At 39.1% G+C, this 22559-nt stretch overlaps 1 protein-coding gene across 3 annotated transcripts in view; it reads left to right on the plus strand.

The window, feature by feature from the left end:
• The window catches only part of dmd (dystrophin), a 586555-nt gene that overhangs the window by 524474 nt on the left and 39522 nt on the right, over positions 1 to 22559 (plus strand). For all 3 annotated transcript variants that reach the window (XM_061978041.1, XM_061978050.1, XM_061978059.1), the window contains 8 exons: positions 931 to 992; positions 3054 to 3128; positions 12120 to 12321; positions 12402 to 12487; positions 16310 to 16467; positions 18341 to 18507; positions 18791 to 18902; positions 21893 to 22029. In XM_061978041.1, coding sequence (XP_061834025.1) covers positions 931 to 992; positions 3054 to 3128; positions 12120 to 12321; positions 12402 to 12487; positions 16310 to 16467; positions 18341 to 18507; positions 18791 to 18902; positions 21893 to 22029 — 999 coding nt within the window. The remainder of the gene's footprint in view (positions 1 to 930; positions 993 to 3053; positions 3129 to 12119; positions 12322 to 12401; positions 12488 to 16309; positions 16468 to 18340; positions 18508 to 18790; positions 18903 to 21892; positions 22030 to 22559) is intronic.

Here is a 22559-nt window from a genome sequence, read left to right on the forward strand (position 1 = left end):
CACAATCATGGAAAACAATCAATGTAAACAAAATTCTTAAAATGAAGGTGAAATTGTATTTAACACGATTCCTACACGCACAGTATGTGCACGTCATGTGTATATTGATGCACTTTCCTGAGTGTACTTAGTTTTACAGTGACTTCATTGTAGAAAACAACCTCAAATTATTTTTTCCATCTTGAACTCAAAAGACATTTTACATATTTGGCAAACTAAATTCCAACATTCAGGGAGGGCAGAGTATAGTGTAGCCTGTGTTGATTGAAAAATTAAGCGAAAAGATAAAATAAAAAAATATATGTTAACTAATAACACAGATTTGTTTTTTAATACATGTACCGTAATACATTTGTTGAACCTTAAAAAAAAGATATACTGTACATCACTGCCAATTAAATTGTTCATGACATCATAATTATGATGATATCATGAATATGATAATGGGGCGGCGTCAATCAATGTGTGAATGTGATGTATAATGTAAATGCTGACTACAATTTGTTTTGCTAAAACTATAGCTTTTTTGCTGAAAAATTCCATACTTTAGTATCTGTTTTTCTTGTACATTGTTAATTTTAGTTGTATTTCTATTTTTTGTTGCACTTAGTTAGTTTGCAATCTATGCCCTTTGCTGCTCTAACACTGTACATTTCCCCGGGATAAGTAAAAGATTATCTTATCTCATCATTCAGGTATATAAGATATAAATACAGATGATGGATCTGGAATGGATTATTTAAGTACCACAAATGTATGTTTCACTTCTACTTTTTGGCTCTGTGAATGCAAAATTAAATAGTTGCATATACTGTACTGAACTGTGTGGGGAAATGCTTATTTTGTGTTCCTCGAAAAAGCAGGGGATAGTGCTCTTGTATAAAAACTAACAAACTTTTTTTTTTATTGTGTTTCCTTCTTTTCAAACAGCCACCAAACCCAGACGACATGCTGGGACCATCCCAAGATGGCGGAACTCTATCAGTCTCTGTGTAAGACGTTTGCAACAATCTTTTTTATCATTTTACGTGAATCAAACATGCACATACATACTGTATAGGGTTGTCCCGATATCAATAATTTGGTACAGGTACCGGTACCAAAATGTATATCGATACATTTCGATACTTTTCCAAATAAAGGGAACTACAAAAAAATTCAATTTTGGCTTTATTTAACAGAAAATCTTACAATACAATAAACATATGTTTCCTATTGCACTCAAAGAACAATTTTACAAGGTTAAAATATAAATTAAAGGGCATTAAACACATTGTGTTTTTATTTTTGCACTCAAAGAACAATTTACACATTTCCATATTACATATAATCTGCCATAATCAAGATTAGATTAGAATATAATTAAAAAAAGTTGTAGTAAACGCGTAATAATGGATTATCAAATAAACTGGAAATTTCATTTAAAAATATACAACATAAAGTAGCAATAAATATTTCTATAATGAATAAAGCAAAATATGTTCTGGACAAAAAATCACTTCATATTCTCTAATGCTCAGTAGTGTTACCATATCTGAGTTAATGTGCAGAAATATGGGGAAATATTTACAAAAGTACATTACATTCACTAATTGTGTTACAAAAAAGATCAGTTAGGATAATACACAATGCAGGATATAGAGAACATACAAACCCTTTATTTATTGAATCAAAAATATTGAAATTCAATGATTTGTATTGTACAACAATTCTGCTCAACGAAAGAAGAGAAATATAATCTTAGAGATAGGGTGAAGTGTCTTGCTCAAGGACACAACAGACGTGACAAGGTTGGTAGAAGGTGGGGGTTAAACCAGAAACCCTCAGGTTGCTGTCACGGCCACTCTCCCAACCGCGCCACGCCGTCCCCATATAAAGACTTATAGCATATCAGTATGTGGAATTAAATTATGGAATGGATTAAAGTAAAGACGTGAAACAATGTACTAAGATGAGCCACTTTATGTACACAGAAGAATAATACTGGTAAATGTCTTTAACTTGAGTAAAAAAAAAAAGAGAGATATTATTTATCTCAATATAAGTGACTTACTAAGTTATGAAGAAAACTGTTGCATTAACACGACATCAATTGTATGTACACATTACAGATTGTGGAATGTTTAAGTAATTGATATGAAATGGAAAGGGGGTAGAATTAAATAAGCATCGCTTCTTCCTACTCTTTTTTTGGACAGGTTGGAAAGAAAATATAAAAATGTGATGCATCTTTTTGAAACTATATATGTTAAAATAAAAACAATCTGAAAATACGCCCAAATCTGCACTAATTCAGGTAAATAAACAGTAGCCTAATGGGGCTCTAGACCATCGCCTGAAACCCAGAAGTGCCTCGAGGTCACGTGGTTGCCACACAGCTGTTGCTTACATCATCACAACATCCGGTTTCGGCAGGGCTGTTCTGGTGATCAAAGTCTTTTTTCGGTGACCAAATTTTCGGTGCGTCACTTGTCAATAGTGTGCTCCATTCATACTGTAACGACCTGCTGATGTTAAATGTTATGCTCATGTGTTATTGATGTTCATAGTTCCCATGATTATGAACATAACGTGCCTGAAAGGGAATTGGCGGATAATTAGGAAGTGTTGTGTGTCTGGGACTAAAGCACGGAGCTGAAGCTGGTCTTTCTGGGTACAACAATACATTATATTAATTAAATTTGTCTTCACGTAAAAACCCTCATTTTTAGGTTGTGAGTGCTTTAATTTTGCTGTGGCGGTCCGCCATGATTAAGTACAAAAGTTTAATGAAATTTCAAGATTTTATTGTTTAACAAATTAAGATGTATTACAACAGACACACACACATGTGCCACAAATTGGTACCATTGAGTATCGGTATTGATTCCAAGACACAAGGAATTAGTACCATATCGGTTCAAATGTGAAATGTACCGATCCCTACCAAGATCTGTATGTAAGACTTTTCTAAAAATGTTTTTGCTAGGTGATTGCCATGTAAAGCTGGACTTAGGTACCTGTTTTGCATTCATTTTCAAGTGGTGCAGTTCTGACTCTCGTTTTCTTTACAGCCGACCTGAACAATGTTCGATTTTCAGCCTACCGAACAGCAATGAAACTCAGACGCCTGCAGAAGGCTTTGTGTCGTAAGTGCTCTATTCTATCCTTACAATGTTTTTCTCTTGAATCTGTGATCGCTCCTCTTCAGCTACATTTGGGGTGCATGTGTGTCTGGGTTGGAGTGGGCCGTGGCTAATAATCAATACACCAATACAATCAATACAAACACACACACCAGGGTTTCCCCTAGATTTCCACTATATATGTGGCAGTGGGGGCGGGGTCAATATCACATCATATATATGAAGTGATCATTTTGATTTGTAATGCATGTATTTTCGTTAAAAAGGCTAAACTAATGTTTTATGCATATATAAAAACAAATAGTGTTATTATTATTTATATTACCATTAATAATATGTTAAGTTAAAGTTAAAGTACCAATGATTGTCACGCACACACTAGGTGTGGCGAAATTATTCGCCGCATTTGACCCATCACCCTTGATCACCCCCTGGGAGGTGAGGGGAGCAGTGGGCAGCAGCGGTGGCCGCGCCCGGGAATAATTTTTGGTGATTTAACCCCCAGTTCCAACCCTTGATGCTGAGTGCCAAGCAGGGAGGTAATGGGTTCCATTTTTATAGTCTTTGGTATGACTCGGCCAGGGTTTGAACTCACAACCTACCGATCTCAGGGCGGACACTCTAACCACTTGCCAGTTACTTTTCAAATTTTCTTGTAATCAGACAATATTTTCGGTATATTAGATGGAATTTTTAGAAGTTAGTTTGTCAAATTGAGTTAAGATTTGAAAAAAATAACTTTAGGTGTTTTATTGATATTCTTCACAATGAAGACACTGTAAAACTGTCCACACTAAACAAAGTACATTATATATACACATTAAGTACACACAGGAATCACATTAGATTAATAATATAATTTGGAATAAACTAAAAAAAAAGCAATACAATTATGCAGGATGAAGGTTGAGCACTAATACTGCTAGCTTAATGCTAACGTACAATGGACTAGCTCATTGACAAGCTAACTCAAATTAGCATGGCCAATCGCAGGGCACATAGACTGTATATAAACAATGCTTCACACTAACATTCCTATCTATGGACAATTTACAGTCTTCAATTACCTATCATGCATATTTTTGGAATGTGGGAGGAAACTGTAGTGGCCGGAAAAAAAAACCCACACGGGGACAAATGCACACTCCACACAGCGATGTCCGAACAGAGGTTGGAAGACGCACACGGCGTGAAGTTAGACGTTGTTGTCGGTACTAATGTCAAAATATTTAGTGTAGTATACACTGGCTTGAACAAGAAATGCATTAATTAGCCTAAAATACCTTTCTCTTCAACTTCTCCTTACTTTTGCTGGGTCTCAACTTGTTTAGGTACGCGATCAGCTGACGGCCTACTGACAGGTGATTTAGATGCTCGTTTTTTACTCTCCCAAATAAAGCAATGAGGAACGTTTTTATGATATTTGAGCTGTTTTCCAAACTTAGTATAGCCAATAGTATGTAAATAATAGACATTATACGGTATATCCATTCATACAATACATCACTTAAATTGGTTTTCATGTTTTAAAAAAAAAAGAAGTAATTTTTAATCGTTTACATGTGGGGTAAACCCTGCACACAATATGCACACGCGCGGCATAACCGGCTGTATTGCACTCACTCCTCCACAGTTACAAGTGACAAACTTTCTTAATAGAAAGCAATACAAATACTACAGAATAATCCAAACAGTTGTTTAATAAATGTGATTGCTACTCCGTGTGCGATACAAGGAATAAATTAATAATTGTAAACCCATCCATCCATCCATCCATTTTCTACTGCTTATTCCCTTCGGGGTCGCGGGGGGCGCTGTAGCCTATCTCAGCTACAATCGAGCAGAAGGCGGGGTACACCCTGGACAAGTAGTAATTGTAAACCATGTCAGAAATTGCATGCAGTCATGTAATAAAATAAAGCTTGTTTGTGTAATAAAATTACAATGTATAAACTTGTCCTTATATTTGCTGTGATCTAGCACTAATACAAAAATTAAAATTGAATCAACTTTATCTTCTCAATGGTAGTGGAAAAACAATCAAATAAATGATAAATGATAAATGGGTTATACTTGTATAGCGCTTTTCTACCTTCAAGGTACTCAAAGCGCTTTGACAGTATTTCCACATTCACCCATTCACACACACATTCACACACTGATGGCGGGAGCTGCCATGCAAGGCGCTAACCAGCAGCCATCAGGAGCAAGGGGTGAAGTGTCTTGCCCAAGGACACAACGGACGTGACTAGGATGGTAGAAGGTGGGGATTGAACCCCAGTAACCAAAAACCCTCCGATTGCTGGCACGGCCACTCTACCAACCTCAAAATATTCCATAAAGCAAACTGAAAAGCACACCTGCTAACCCGTGACTACATCTGTGTGTGTACAATAAAGCAGTGGTCGCCAACCACCGGGCCGTGGATCGATTGGTACCGGGCCGCACAAGAAATTAAAAAAATGTTTAAATAAATTAATACATTTAAAAAAATATATATTTTTATTAAATCAACATAAAAAACACAAGATACACTTACAATTAGTGCACCAACCCCAAAAAACCTCCCTCCCCCATTTACACTAATTCGCACAAAAGGGTTGTTTTTTTCTGTTATTAATATTTCTGGTTCCTACATTATATATCAATATAGATCAATACAGTGTGCAGGAATACAGTCCGTAAGCACACATGATTGTATTTCTTTATGACAAAAAAAATTTAAAATACCACACCCCGTAAACAACACTTTCAAATGGTAAATTATTATTTGTAATCTTTAATTAAAATGTATGATTTTTTTAAAACTCAAATACTGTAGTTTATATTTAATGAAAATACATTAAAGTTCAGTTTGAATTTGAGGTAGTGTAAAAATAATAACAAGTTTAATGATTATTTCAGGAACAAAATAGTTTTTATCCACAAACTCAAATATGATTTGGACTAAAACTGTCTGCAGAATTGTTTTAGTTATGACTGAGGAGTTGAATAAGAGCAAACAAACAAAAAGTCTGCTTCAAAAATATTTAGATATACAAATGTATTTGTTTTGTATTCCCCCATTTGGGACCAATATAGTAGTTCAGTCACAAAGACCTTCTCTGCCTGCTAAAAGTCCGCATTGATTACTGGTGAGCTGCAGCAGTCAGTGAGACTAAAGTCCGTCACCAAAATTGCTGCTCCTTCTAAATGATGTGTTTCAACTTCTATGCTGGTGTTTGCCAAATATTTCATTATTTTATTCTTCTGGGTTGCACTTCCAGCTGTGTAAGGAGTAAGAGGCACAACACTAATTGTACATTAATTACCGTATTTTTCAGACCATATGGCACACCGGATTAAAAGGCGCACTGCCGCTGAGCGGGTCTATTCAGGTCTATTTTAATACAAAAGGCGCACCGGATTATAAGGCGCATCAAAAGGGTCATATTATGATTTTTTCAAAATTTAAAACACTATCTTGTGGTCTACATAACATGTGATGGTGGTTCTTTGGTGAAAGTGTTGCATAGATTATGTTTTACAGACCATTTTCATGTAGTTTTCTCTTCAGGATGTGCCGTTTTGTGGTCTTACCTATGTGGCTCACCTTCGACAGGTCTTCTCCCCGTCAACTTTGTGCAAGGACGGGAGTGGAAGAAGTGTCAAAAGATGGAGCTAACTGTTTAAATGATATTCAGACTTTACTTGAATCAATAACGGAGCAACATCTCCTCATCAGTGGCTCATTTATGCAACATCAACGCCGGAAATGTGTCCCGTGACAAAACAGTCCGACCGGAACCCTCTAATAACTAAAGTTCCGTGGGTGAATTATGTAAACCCTCTACAGTTTTTAGCGCTTTGATAGCTAGTCTACTGACATATATAAGTAAGAACTTTACGGTACTTTATCTTAGAAATGGCAGCAGCGGAAGATGAATGCCACATAACAAGAAGGTAGAGAAAAAGAATAAGCCTATCGACCACGGCACGGACTACAATGGCAGAAGCTCGCAAATGTTCAGTACTTATGCAGATCCCAAATACAGATCAGCAGATACCAGAAGGTAAGAAAAGTTGGTTTTGCATAATATTGCAAAACAAAACACCAGATAATGTCTGCTAATAGGTGCCATTTTGCGGTCCTTATACACACACCATAATAACACTCGTATGTTTAATGCGCCGACAATCCATCAAGCGGTGCGGCTTCATAGCTTACCAAAGTCATAATAAAAACATTTTGACAGATTTTTGAGCGCCGTGTGTAATTGTATATATTCTCAATGGAACATTTAAAGTTTTGCTGTTGTGTACAGGCGTCATCTTGCAGTTTACATGTATCTCTTATGTGTGACTGCCATCTACTGGTCACACTTATCATTACACCATGTACCAAATAAAATAGCTTCGAGGTCGGTAAACACAACCAGAATTATGCCGTGCATTAGGCGTACCGGATTATATGGCGCACTGTCGATTTTTGAGAAAATTAAAGGATTTTAAGTGCGCCTTACAGTCCAAACAATTTCGGTATGTTGTGGCGAGCCTGGCTTTCGAGATGGTGGACAAGGATGGTCGCGCACACAAAATGACACAAACACATTCACACAAACAGACGTACACAAACACACACACATTCACAGACACACACAGGATCACGGTCAATAAAGGCGAATTGTCGTGTTACTTCTTCTGTTACTACAGCTGTATCTTCTAACAGACATTTTCGCCATGTTTAATCGAGGTTAAAATGCTAACAGTTGATCACCATGATAGAACTGAAATTAATCACGATCATTGATCACAATCGTAAAATCGCCCTCCTGGAAATAATCTACAAAATCAGAAATTGCAGTAAACAGATGGTAGAAGCAAAATGTAGCTCAAAGGCACAATGTGAGTGCCCAAATCCTAGTGTGTGTGCGCCCTGAAGGTGAGGAGAAAGGTATATGCCGGATGGATCATGTGGAAATTGCCGGACTGACACACAGAAGCACACAAACTGTATTTAGACCGTGGAAGGAAACCAGAATACCTGGACACCCATACAAACCCACACAAACACGGAGAACATACAGAGTGCTGCTCTATTGATAGCATGCAGGTACAGTGCCCTTGTCTATGCGTCACTGAGGTTTGCGTCTCATGGCTCAAGTGTTCCCCTCTCTGTGTATGCTATCCTCTTACGCCTCTCCATAGTCTTGTACACTTTCTCATAGTGGACGTTGTATCCGTCCACAACGATGACGTATCTGTCCACAATGAGTTGTGTCAGAAATTGTCCCTGTCCACAAAACAATACCAATAACATAGTACATATGGCTGCATGCTTCTGCTGCCTGTGAGTGCTCTTGTATGAGAAGAGCGATGCATGTTTTTTATAGTCTCTAAAAGTGTCCAATAAGACCAGAATGAGTTGCTACAAACCCCGTTGCCATATGAGTTGGGAAATTGTGTTGGATGTAAATATAAACGGAATACAATGATTTGCAAATCATTTTCAACCCATATTCAGTTGAATATGCTACAAAGACAACATAGTTGATGTTCAAACTGATAAACATTTTTTTTTTGCAAATAATCATTAACTTTGATGCCAGCAACACGTGACAAAGAAGTTGGGAAAGGTGGCAATAAATACTGATAAAGTTGAGGAATGCTCATCAAACACTTATTTGGAACATCCCACAGGTGTGCAGGCTAATTGGGAACAGGTGGGTGCCATGATTGGGTATAAAAGTAGATTCCATGAAATGCTCAGTCATTCACAAACAAGGATGGGGCGAGGGTCACCACTTTGTCAATAAATGTGTGAGCAAATTGTTGAACAGTTTAAGAAAAACCTTTCTCAACCAGCTATTGCAAGGAATTTAGGGATTTCACCATCTACGGTCCGTACTATCATCAAAGGGTTCAGAGAATCTGGAGAAATCACTGCACGTAAGCAGCTAAGCCCGTGACCTTCGATCCCTCGGGCTGTACTGCATCAACAAGCGACATCAGTGTGTAAAGGATATCACCACATGGGCTCAGGAACACTTCAGAAACCCACTGTCAGTAACTACAGTTGGTCACTACATCTGTAAGTGCAAGTTAAAACTCCTATGCAAGGCGAAAACCGTTTATCAACAACACCCGGAAACACAGTCGGCTTTGCTGGGCCTGAGCTCATCTAAGATGGACTGATACAAAGTGGAAAAGTGTTCTGTGGTCTGACGAGTCCACATTTCAAATTGTTTTTGGAAACTGTGGACGTCGTGTCCTCTGGACCAAAGAGGAAAAGAACCATCCGGATTGTTTTAGGCGCAAAGTTGAAAAGCCAGCATCTGTGATGGTATGGGGGTGTATTAGTGCCCAAGACATGGGTAACTTACACATCTGTGAAGGCACCATTAATGCTGAAAGGTACATACAGGTTTTGGAGCAACATATGTTGCCATCCAAGCAACGTTACCATGGACGCCCCTGCTTATTTCAGCAAGACAATGCCAAGCCATGTGTTACATCAACGTGGCTTCATAGTAAAAGAGTGCGGGTACTAGACTGGCCTGCCTGTAGTCCAGACCTGTCTCCCATTGAAAATGTGTGGCGCATTATGAAGCCTAAAATACCACAACGGAGACCCCCGGACTGTTGAACAACTTAAGCTGTACATCAAGCAAGAATGGGAAATAATTCCACCTGAGAAGCTTAAAAAATGTTTCTCCTCAGTTCCCAAACATTTACTGAATATTGTTAAAAGGAAAGGCCATGTAACACAGTGGTGAACATGCCCTTTCCCAACTACTTTGGCACGTGTTGCAGCCATGAAATTCTAAGTTAATTATTATTTGCAAAAAAAAAAATACAGTTTATGAGTTTGAACATCAAATATCTTGTCTTTGTAGTGCATTCAATTGAATATGGGTTGAAAATGATTTGCAAATCATTGTATTCCGTTTATATTTACATCTAACACAATTTCCCAACTCATATGGAAAAGGGGTTTGTAGATTTGTCGTTAGTCGCTTTTTTGAAAAGACAATATAGACTTTTCTGAGTACTTGCTAAAAATGTATTCACTCGCCAAACCAGGTGCGTGTGTACATTCACGAACAGTCCCGTTATAATGTGTTAATGAGCGAAGGCGAACTGGTAGCGCCAAATGTATGTGTGGCGAGCCGACACAAATAAATAAATATATGGGAACAGAAATACAAACCAATCATTATGTCAAAAACATGCTCTGTTGCTCGCAGTACATTGATGCACATAATAAAGACAAGTCAAAAGAATAGCATGTGATCACTCCTCCTGCAAGCTGATGAATGATGGGATACCACCAATTCAGTTTGACTGTTAGCATGCAGAACCAATGCCGTTGAGCCAACTTGCACATGTACCTGTGTGCAGAATGTGCGTGGGTTAAGGTGGACTAGGCTGATAATTGATACACCAATGCAACCACTTTGTATTGCAACTCCTCTTCCACACGCAGTGTGCTTTTCACAAACCTTAATCAAATAAATCAAAAGAAAGACAAATTAACCCACAAAGTAATAATGCAGATATTTCTAATTCTGCTCCGGCAGACAGCAGTCTTGACAACACCGACAATTTATTGCGGGTAAATCATGCGAGACAATTTGTATGTGGGATAAATTCAACACAAGGCAGAAGATGGGTTAGGCCTATACGTGAATATAGAAAAACAAGGCCAGAAACACTCTTGTCCTTCTAATAATTTTAATACAAACTGCGCAGCCGCTACCAAACAGACCAGTTTCGAAAATGTCTTCCATCAGTGTGCAATTTTCAACAGGAAGTGATGCACTTAAATAGTCACAGCTGTGGTCAATCAATTGACATAATAAATCAAGAACAACTTCAAAAATGAAAGTGCACAAATAATAGACAAAACGGAAAATTGTACAAAAAACATCCAAGACTCAGCACAGTATCATAAGAACATAAATAGAGCAATAAAAAATGTGTGGACAACCATTATAATAAAATGTATTATAATGGTTGTCCACACATTTTTTTATTACATTTTTTATTGCATTTTCTTTAAATACACTTTTTGCCGTTCACCTCTTAATTTTTGTGTGTTATTAAGTTTTTTGGAGAGTGCGTGTTTTCCCTGTATTTTGTTACACATAAATATAGGCATGGATAAAGTATTATTGTCAGAACAGTGGCATGCGCACAATAACACAGCAAACATGCAGGAAGATATGGTATGAAGTTTATTTTCATCCGTGTCTGAAAACAAATACCGGTAGTGGTAATGTTCGTTTTCAAGATATACATTTCAACGAGAGGCGTGTGAAAGAGTTCATTTGCATCTAAAAAGGCCGCCTCAGCAGGCGGGGAGACAGCCGAGCTAACGTTAGCATCTGGGGATATAGACGTCAGTTACTGCACACAACTGTTAGCTTTCACGGAAGGTAAAACTGTCTGCATAAAATAGTCATTGTCTTTAGTTGGTAGATCAGTGGGTGTTTATAGCTCTGCTATTCGTTCATGAATGGAAATAGTCAAACCTCCTCCCTTCTTTTGTCACCTCTTATGTGCAACAATATATATACTGTGTCTGTCGGAATGTTATGAGACTGCTGGAAGTCCGGTGTAATGTCGATTTGACACACAAATCAGATGTTTAGCCTCCCTAAACTTGTGTATGCAAGTCTTGAACCATTCACACGTTATCACACACAGACAGAACCATCATTCCAACACTAAAAAGCTTTGGGGTAGAGCATGCCAAGCCGCAGTGTGTGTGCGTGCTGCCATCAAAGGTGACGCTGCTGCTGGAAAACTGCAACGCTGTAAGCACCAATGTCTAGCACAACTTTATGAAGTCATTTTCCTTCTGCTGTCTTTCTATTTGAGAAGTCTAAATGCAGGACTATGATGAGTAATGTGCATGAGTGAGGGTCACCCTCTCACCATTGTCCTTGTACATCCTCATGATTCCAACATGCAGTTGCTGAACTTCCTATAATGTTGTCTGTGTCTGTCCAGTGGACCTGCTGAGCATGCCAACGGCGTGCGAGGTGTTCGACCAGCATGGCTTGAAGCAAAACGAGCAGCTGCTCGACATCTCCCAGCTGGGAGCCTGTCTGAGCAGCCTGTACCAGCGGCTGGAGCAAAGCCACGCCCACCTGGTCAGTGTCCCACTTTGCGTTGATATGTGCCTCAACTGGCTGCTCAACGTCTACGACACGTAAGTGGACATACACCGTTACCTTACGACGTGCCTTTTTCAAGCATGGCTCCAACTTGCTTTCTTGATTTATTTAACAGCAGGCGCTCTGGGAAGATTCGCACCTTGTCATTCAAAACTGGAATCGTCTCCCTCTGCAAAGCTCACCTGGAGGATAAGTACAGATGTAAGACACACATGCATACCTTATTATCAATACTGCACATTGTAATTCCCTTAGAAAGCGTGTGAAACTTGAGAGATGCTAAAATAACACGGAGGAAAATAGAATTGTCAAAACGTTTTATCTCCAGATGCTATGTAAATGTGCCGTCTAGAGCTGCATAGATATGACATTAGAGAAATAGGATTGTCCGCTGAGAAAGGGTTATGATTTTCTGATAATGCCCAGCATTGTATCCAGTCTAGGGCTGGGCGATATGGCCTTTTTTTAATATCGCAATATTTTAAGGCCATATCGCGATACACGATATATATCTCGATATTTTGCCTTAGCCTTGAATGAACACTTGATGCATATAATCACAGCAGTATGATGATTCTATGTGTCTACATTAAAACATTCTTGTTCATACTGCATTAATATATGCTACTTTTAAACTTTCATGCAGAGAAGGAAATCACAACTAAAAAAATCACTATTTTTTCATACGGTGTTGATCTGGAAATGTTTGCCTCGGCATTTTGATGGTGTGAACGTGTGGCACCAAACGGAGATACTGACGTGCGGAGTAAGCCCTCTTCATTGTCTAGCGGGTGACTTTTCAAATGATGCTACATATTATCAGTGTAGCCGAGTGTCCTAGGTTCGCCTATACAGTGTACTTATCTAATAAAATAATAAACGGGAGACATTAGAGCAGGTTCGGTAGCCACCGCTTCTTTAATTTCAACATCACACACCTCCTTCTACAACCACACACACCCTACGTCACAGCCCTACGGCAAAAACTCTGGAGGGACAAAACTCCTCCTCCTTACTAACACACTCCAGTAACTTGGGACACCCTGAACTGTTTGTTACAGCTGTAATGCTACATTTTATAGCAACGCTTTTGCCCCACACTTGACAAATTACGGTTGTCTCTTCGACATCTTCCCACTTGAAGCCAAACCACCGCCAGACGATGGACCCCCTGCTGTTTTTTGGGGGAATTAATTCTTCCTCCATTTGTTACCAGATTCGCACCTTCTTTCTCTTGTATTACCACTAGCATTACTCCGCTAGCATCACAGCTAACTTTAGCCATGCTGCCACCTCTCTGCTCGGGGAGGGCGTATACGTATGTGACGTATGACGTGACAGTATGTGACGTGTGTAAGAAGGTGCGCTTGCTGTCTTTGTGAAGGAGACACAAGAAGGAGTGGGAAGAGCCTGGAGTGTAATGCCAGCAGCTAAAAGCAACTGCGTGAGAACGTATACTCGATATCATGATATAGTCATTTTCTATATCGCGTATATCGATATATCGCCCAGCCCTAATCCAGTCCATTATTTAGTTTTTGAGCTTTTTGTGAAGTAAGTGAATGTTTACAAGGAATGTTTATGTTATTATAAATGTCTCAAAATAAGTGACAGCCTTCTGAATGTATCCCCTTACATTGGTATGAAGAGTCCATCATTTTTATGGTAGATTTATTGTAACACAGAAAGAAATAATTAAAAAAATTCTGGGGAAACCTGAAAAAGGATATACAATAATTCATATTTGATTGAGGAAAATAAGTATTTGGTGCCCTACCAAACAGCAGGCATTGTGATCCTCACAAAGCAGGTATGTGTCTATGAAACACATACATAAGTCCTGTCCTTTAAAAACATACTCCCAATTTAAACTCATCACTTGTCACGCAAACTCTCTCTTACATTCAAACCTCTACACCACCATGAGCAAGACCAAAGTGATGTACCTGCACAATACTGTAATAGACTACAAGACCATCAGCAAGAAGATTGTTGAGAAAGAGAGCACAATTGTTGCAAATATTGATAAATGTAAGAAATACAAGATATTAGTCAATCACTCTTGTTCTGGAGCTCCATGCAAGATTCCACATGGTGGGCTAAGAATGATTGTGAGGAAGGTGAAGGAGGAGCCCAGAGTTCCAAGGGAGGAACTGTTTAATGTTGTTATGCACGTCTACGTATTTAAATGTGCGCAACAGGGGAGCTTGTTACCTATATTACCTATCACTCTTTTAACTCCTTGTGCAGGTCTGAATGCTTCTTATTTCAATGTTTACCTAAGTGTGAAGCAAAGATTGTAGTACTTTAATGCCACCTTTGGCTCGGCATGTTTTAAAGCAGCGCTTCCAGCGCGGCGATTCCGTGTTTAAAGCGTCACCTTTATTGGTAGTTTTGAAGCCCAAATACCTCCATTTGTTTCTGCTTGTGTGCATTTCGCCACACTCAACATCAGGCATGAGCAATTATTTTGACTCAGGGGCCACATTGGTCAGTAAAAATGTTTTTGCTCCCATTTTTCATGAGTTGAACTCAAAGATCTAAAACTTTTACGATTTACACAAAAGACCCATTCCTCTCAAATATTATTCACAAATCTGTCTAAATCTGTGTCAATGAGCAGTTCTTTGCCAAGACAATCCATCCCACCTCACAGATTATTGCACAGGTGTGCTTTAGGCTGCTCACAATAAAAGGCCACCCTGAAATGTGCAGTTTTGCTTTATTGAGGCTCTGGGGAGGAGTGAGAAAAGCAGTCAGTATCTTCTGGTGTGATCACCATTTGCCTCACGCAGTGCAACACATCTCCTTCGCATAGAGTTGTTATATATATATATATATATATATATATATATATACACACATATTTCAGTAGGCGAGCTACTTTTCAAATGACCAAGTCGAGGTGATCTACCTCATCTTCATATATATATATATATATATATATATATATATATATATATACACATATTTCAGTAGGCGAGCTACTTTTCAAATGACCAAGTCGAGGTGATCTACCTCATCTTCATATATATATATATATACCGTATATATATATATATATATATATATATATATATATATATATGTATATATATATATATATATACACATATTTCTGTAGGCGAGTTACTTTTCAAATGACCAAGTCGAGGTGATCTACCTCATCTTCATATATATATATATATATATATATATATATATATATATATATATATATATATATATATATATATACAGTCGCGCCTTCTCTGCTTCTCGCTTTGTCTGCTTGTCGGGCTGATGTGACGTTGATTACAGTAATAATCCATATCTAACTAGCGCAGATTCCAACCATTGGATTACTCTTTATAATTCTAGATTTACGGTGATTTTGAAAAATGTACTGCACATCATAGTAGCGGCTCCAGTTTCGATGGTAAAGGTTTAAAAATAATAATTTGGAGACGTCTGGTGGACCGAGTTGAAAAGCTTTACAGGCCGTAATTTGCCCATTCCTGCTCAACATCATGCGCCTCGGCTGTGTATGTCACTGCCGCACGGCAGCATGCGGATGAAAAAAAGGTATTGGTCGTTTTCAAAGGCATTATAGTATCTTTTGCAGTTCATTAGTACCGCAGTACTTTATTAGTACCAGTATACCATACGACCCTACACCAAACATTAAATCACATTTTGTACTGCAATGAAATACCCATTTACCTCAATCAAATACAAATAATTTATAACCTTTATTTCATGTTTTTTGACATCTGGTCTCTTACTACCTATAAGAATTCAAGGCAGTTCACATATTTGCAAGGGGTTGAATGGGGGATCAAATACTTATTTTCCCTGCTGTAGAAAGTAATTGATCACCAGTCGCATTTTGTTACAGCAACAGCGTGTTTGGGAAATGTTGCTCCCAGAATTCTTTTGACCGAGCAAAAAATGTGAGCTCCCTTTGAATCCTGCGATCACGAAGAAGCAAATGAACCATGTGATGCACTAAACAAAGACCAAACTAAGAAAGTTTTTGTTCAGTCTTGTTCAGGCAGGTTGCGAGTGCGACCGGCTTCTGCGACCAGCGTCGTCTCGGCCTCCTTCTCCATGATTCCATCCAGATCCCGCGGCAGCTTGGCGAAGTCGCTTCATTTGGCGGCTCCAACATCGAGCCCTCTGTCCGTAGCTGCTTCCAGTTTGTAAGTGTTGTTTGCTTCTTGTCATTTTTAACCACATTTATTTTTGTTTGCAGCGACTTTACAGGTTTTAAAGCTCAACTGAGCCACTGCTGTTTCGTGAAGAGAAGTTTTAGCCACAAATGAGACAGCATGTGCAGCAATTTATTTTCAAAGATTTGTACTCTGACGGGATTGACTCAGAGATGAGACGGTATTCCTTATCTTTAAGTTCCAATTTTGGACGTGGATTTAGCCTTTTTAGTCGTTTAGCACAGGGGTGTCAAACTCAAATACAGAGTGGGCCAAAATTTAAAACTGAACAAAGCCGCGGGCCAAGGTTGAACAAATTAACCTTTTAATAGGGACCCAAACAAGTTTTGCATTGAATATTGAACAAGCAAGGCTTATATAACTTTATAGTGCCATGCAAAATCCAGTTTCAAATAATAATAATAATAATTAAAAAATATCAATGGCATATTAAATACAATTTAAATAAAAATTGAATGCCTCTTTTCTATTTGCAGCCTTCTGAGGTAAATATCAACATTAACTTTTTCCACAAGCTAATACATTTGAAAATAAAATAACAATTAATAAAACAACCATTCAGGACTTTAAACTGCTCAGTTTGCAACAAACTGATCTAATCTGATGTGCCCAAGCCAGATACCTGCCATCTTTTCTTGAATGCTAGTTCATTAATGTCGGGGCTCAGGCTTTGAGCTGAGGCAACCTTCATTATCGAACAAAGGTGTTCAACAGTCATTATATCTCTTAGTCCACCCGGACCACAGTCTTGGGGGCGTACCTTAAATGCACTGCCTTTAACGTACTCTACGAGCTATCGTCACGTCCGCTTTTCATCAATTCTAACATCGTTCAGACCCAGTCACATGATATGTGCGGCTTCGGTACGCACACACGAGTGAATGCAACGAACTTCATCAACAGAGATACAGGTTACACTGAGGGTGCCAGTATAAAAAACTTTGACACTGTAAGAAGTATACGCCACACTGTGAATCCACACCAAACAAGAATAACAAACACATTTCGGGAGAACATCCGCACCGTAACACAACATAAACACAACAGAACAAATACCCAGAATCCTTTGCAGCACTAACTCTTCTGGGACGCTACAAAATACACCCCCCGCTACCACCAAACCCCCCCCCCCCCACACACACACACCTTGTAGCGTCCCGGAAGAGTTAGTGCTGCAAAGGGTTCTGGGTATTTGTTCTGTTGTGTTTATGTTGTGTTACGGTGCGGATGTTCTCCCGAATTGTGTTTGTCATTCTTGTTTGGTGTGGATTCACAGTGTGGTGTATATTTCCAACAGTGTTAAAGTTTTTTATTCGGCTACCCTCAGTGTAACCTGTATCGCTGTTGATGAAGTATGCATTGCATTCAATTGTGTGTGCGTGCAGAAGCCGCACATCTTATGTGACTGGGCCAGCACTCGTTGGACTGGCTGAAAAGCAGACCCTGACGATATTCGGGAGGGGCGCTTAAGTTTGGAAGAATCCCGGGAGGGTTGGCAAGTATTAGAATTAGCGGTGAATGCGGTGTTACCGCGGCACCGCCGCAATATATAATCGGCGGGCCAGCTTTAGTGTTAATTTGATATTGCCTCAAGGGCCAGGTGAAATTACACGGCGGGCCAAATTTGACACCCATGGTCAAGCAGTAGAAAAATGTAATACAATTGGCCATGTTTGTGGACTGTTTGTTGAGGAAGTCACTGTGTGCCCGTTTTAGTGCTTTATAATTAGACAGTAATTACCGTATGTTGCGTATAGTGACAAAGTTAACATTATGACAACACAAAATAAACTAACTTGTTTTTTCGGATTTTGTTTATCCTTTGATCCTGTCCCCCCCCCAGGCCAACAACAAACCCGAGTTGGAGGCTGCAATGTTCCTAGACTGGATGCGTCTGGAGCCTCAGTCCATGGTGTGGCTGCCCGTGCTTCACCGCGTGGCCGCCGCTGAGACAGCCAAGCACCAGGCCAAGTGCAACATCTGTAAGGAGTGTCCCATCATCGGCCTCAGGTCAGCACTGAGCGTCTCTCCTCAGCACATGTGCACACAGATTGGGACACACAATCCCCATATTGTGCATCTTTTCTATCCAAGGAGAATGTGGCTGCTCTCATAATTTCGACAAGACAGTACATTTTATCCAAGTGCCTGAACGCCAGAAAATAAATCTATTTTGGTTCTTGCCTGAAAGTCCATCCAGAGTCTGCTCTAAATGGCCGTAGATTGTTCTCATTGATTCATTTTTTTTTGCTGCGTCCTTTTTCACCTCCCCCCTTTCTCTCTCTTTGCACAGATACCGCAGTCTGAAACACTTCAACTATGACATTTGCCAAAGCTGCTTTTTCTCTGGTCGTATCGCCAAGGGACACAAGATGCAGTATCCTATGGTGGAGTACTGCACCCCGGTATTAATGCACATCTATATACACACTGTGTAGAAACAGTACACACACTAAGTCAGGGTGACAGAACATTCTGTTACTGTTAAGAAAATAGCCCTCCCCCCACCACCACATTCAAATATTCTGGTTCTAATCTACATTTGATACACTTCCTTGTGGTCTAGATAATATGTATTCAATATGCTTTGGTGTAAATTTAGAGTATTTTTTTCTCCAATGCCACATTTTTGATCACTTTTCTGAATCCGTCTGCAAAATTCATTTGTGGAGGTTCCCTTTAGTTGCAAAGAGACGCCCCACCCAAATATCAGAATTTTTTGGGGAAAATGTACACTGTTAAAATATAGATTTTGAAGACTATCATGCTGCTTTATACGGTTACAGTCTTTACGGACTTAACAGCATTAGGATAACATCAAAGCAATGTGCTCTTCCAACATTGAATTGGACTGTTTCTCAATATGCGCACTTCTGTTATTTACACATAGGGTCTGATCTGCAAAGATCCAAACAACACTCAATATATAGTGTTTGCAAACAATAAAATTGGGTGCACCGTACTATTAGTAAGAGTGTTGTGGCTGATGGATTAAGACTGTGCGCCATTGGTAACACATGCACAAGTGGTGCAGACTGCCCTATTTAAATGAGGCTTTTGCTTGTACCAGCTGTGCCTATTAGCAATCATTTCCTTCTATATTTGATCAAAATAATCACCTGACGACTTAGTCAGGGAATAATAACATGGACGTTGTCCTCAGCAGTATTAAACCGACAATGTTAATTTCATTCAAATGACACCAACATCACATATGTCAATATAAGTGAGCATTACCGTTATGTTGATAGCACGTTTTGGTCAGATTAGAAGATGTTTATCTGGGGGGGGGGGGGGTATATGGGAATTACGTTAAATATGAAAGTGACCTTCTGTTGCGTTACCTTGACTGGACTTTTTTATAGGCAATCTCAAACGCTACGATGAACAAAGATTGTATGGTTCCAAGAAGATGATCTACTGCACGCACGATGATGTAGGGCAGGGGTGTCAAACTCAAATACAGAGTGGGCCAAAATTTAAAACTGAACAAAGCCGCGGGCCAAGGTTGAATAAATTAACCTTTTAATAGGGACCCAAACAAGTTTTGCATTGAATATTGAACAAGCAAGGCTTACAGAACTTTATAGTGACATGCAAAATCCAATTTCAAATAATAATAATAATTAAAAAATATCAATGGCATATCAAATCAAATTTAAATAAAAATTGAATGCCTCTTTTCTATTTGCAGTCTTCTGAGGTAAATATTTAAAAAAAACTTTTTCCACAGGCTAATAATACATTTGAAAATAAAATAACAATAATGAATGAATCAAACATTCAAGCCTTGAAGTAGCAAGAGAAAGTGCATGAATAAAACGTTAATTATTGCTCAATTTGCTACACTGATTTGCTTTAACACTGAATATGGAACAAGCAACGCTTATATAACTTAATAGTGCAAAATCAACTTTCAAAAAAGAAACGAAAAAACATCAATGGCATATTAAATACAATTTAAATAAACAATTGAATGCCTCTTTTCTATTTGCAGCCTTCTGAGGTAAATATCAACATTAACTTTTTCCACAGGCTAATAAATTTGAAAATAAAATAACAATTAATAAATCAACCATTCAGGCCTTTTTACTGCTCAGTTTGCGACACACTGATCTAATGTGATATGCCCAAGCCAGATACCTGCCATCTTTTCTTGGATGCTAGTTCATTAATGTCGGTGCTCAGGCTTTGAGCTGAGGCAACCTTCATTATCGAACGAAGGTGTTCATCAGTCAGACGTATCCTGTGAGATGTTTTCCTCATCTTCATTGAGGAGAAAAGTTGCTCACATAGATAAGTGCTGCCGAACATTGAGAGCAATTGAGCCGCTTGAGTGCGGAGCTGAGGCATTGTGTCAGCGATGAATTGTGGCGCCAACAGCATCATACTTTGACTTCAGCGTGTCATCACACTGGAGTTGAGGTGGACGGATTTTGGTGGTAGCGGGGGGTGTAGTGCTGCAAGGGGTTCTGGGTATTTGTTCTGTTGTGTTTATGTTGTGTTACGGTGCGAATGTTCTCCCGAAATGTGTTTGTTATTCTTGTTTGGTGTGGGTTCACAGTGTGGCGCATATTTGTAACAGTGTTAAATTTGTTAATACGGCCACCCTCATTGTGACCTGTATGGCTGTTGACCAAGTATGACTTGCATTCACTTGAGTGTGTGTACAAGCCGCACATATTATGTGACAGGGCCGGCACGCTGTTTGTATGGAGGAAAGGCGGTTGTAGAGGACACTAAAGGCAGTGCCTTTAAGGCACGCTCCCAATATTGTTGTCCGGGCTGAAATCGGGAGAATGGTTGCCCCGGGAGATTTTCGGGAGGGGCACTGAAATTCGGGAGTCTGCCGGGAAAATCAGGACAGTTGGCAAGTATGAGTACGGTATTAGCGGTGAATGCGGTGTTACAGCGACCCCGCCGCTGTATAATACTGGCAGGCCAGCTCTAATGTTAATTTGATATTGCCTCAAGGGCCAAATTAAATTACACGGCGGGCCAGAGTTTGACACCCATGATGTAGGAGCATAAGTTCAGTCTTATGCAAAGTATAGTTGCAATCAGTTATAGCACCTTATTTTGGTAATTTGAAAAAAAATCAATCTTGCTTGTTACAGCCATGTGTACACAGTATCTTATTGAAGTGTACTGATGGAAGTATTCCATTTGAGACACAGTTCACAGCTGGTAATTGCTCTATCATTGCTTTTATCTCCATTAGCAATAAATTAATTTGCAGCAGAAGTGCAATTTCCTGGAAGTGATACAATATTTAGGCTAAGAAAAACTAAGTGTGACTTATCTGCTGTATGCCCAACAAATAATATTTTTGTCTTGAGTTGGTGGCCAATCAAAGTGTTTGTTACTTGTTGGTGAATGACTCCTTTTTGCCCAGACCACATCAGGGGAGGACGTCAGGGACTTTGCCAAGGTGCTGAAGAACAAGTTCAGAACCAAGCGCTATTTTGCCAAACACCCACGTATGGGATACTTGCCGGTCCAGACCATCCTAGAGGGCGACAACATGGAAACGTGAGTCTTGTCTTGAACAAAAAGTCTGAATGTCTTATTACAGAAAAAAAAATTATCTTTAGAAAAGTTCCGTTGCAGCCTGGCACCTGCCAGCATTTAATGAAGCATACCTGCAATAAATTAGAATAATGCACAACAACTGGTTGTTTACACACACACACACACACACACACACACACACACACACACACACATTGTAATAAAAGTAGAATTGTACGGTATACCGGTACTAACGAAGTACGGCGGTACTAAAGAATTAAAAAAGGTACTATACTGCTTTTGAAAAATATAGGTACTTTTTTTCATCCGCATGTTGCCTTGCCACTGTGTCATTGCATGTTGAGTGAGTCAACATGCACACAGAGAGCGCATTTAGCCGAAACAGTGTGGAAATGTAGAATGGCAAAAAAACAGCAATTCTACTGTTTAACAAAGAAGGTGCACAAAGCGCATTATGCAGGTAGTTTGGCTTCAAAACTAACGATTACTGTGAAGCTATAAACGCAGAAGCACTGCTCTGCAAGTGGTGC

Source organism: Nerophis lumbriciformis, linkage group LG01 (assembly GCF_033978685.3).
Source record: "Nerophis lumbriciformis linkage group LG01, RoL_Nlum_v2.1, whole genome shotgun sequence".
In the NCBI taxonomy this organism is placed as follows: domain Eukaryota; kingdom Metazoa; phylum Chordata; class Actinopteri; order Syngnathiformes; family Syngnathidae; genus Nerophis; species Nerophis lumbriciformis.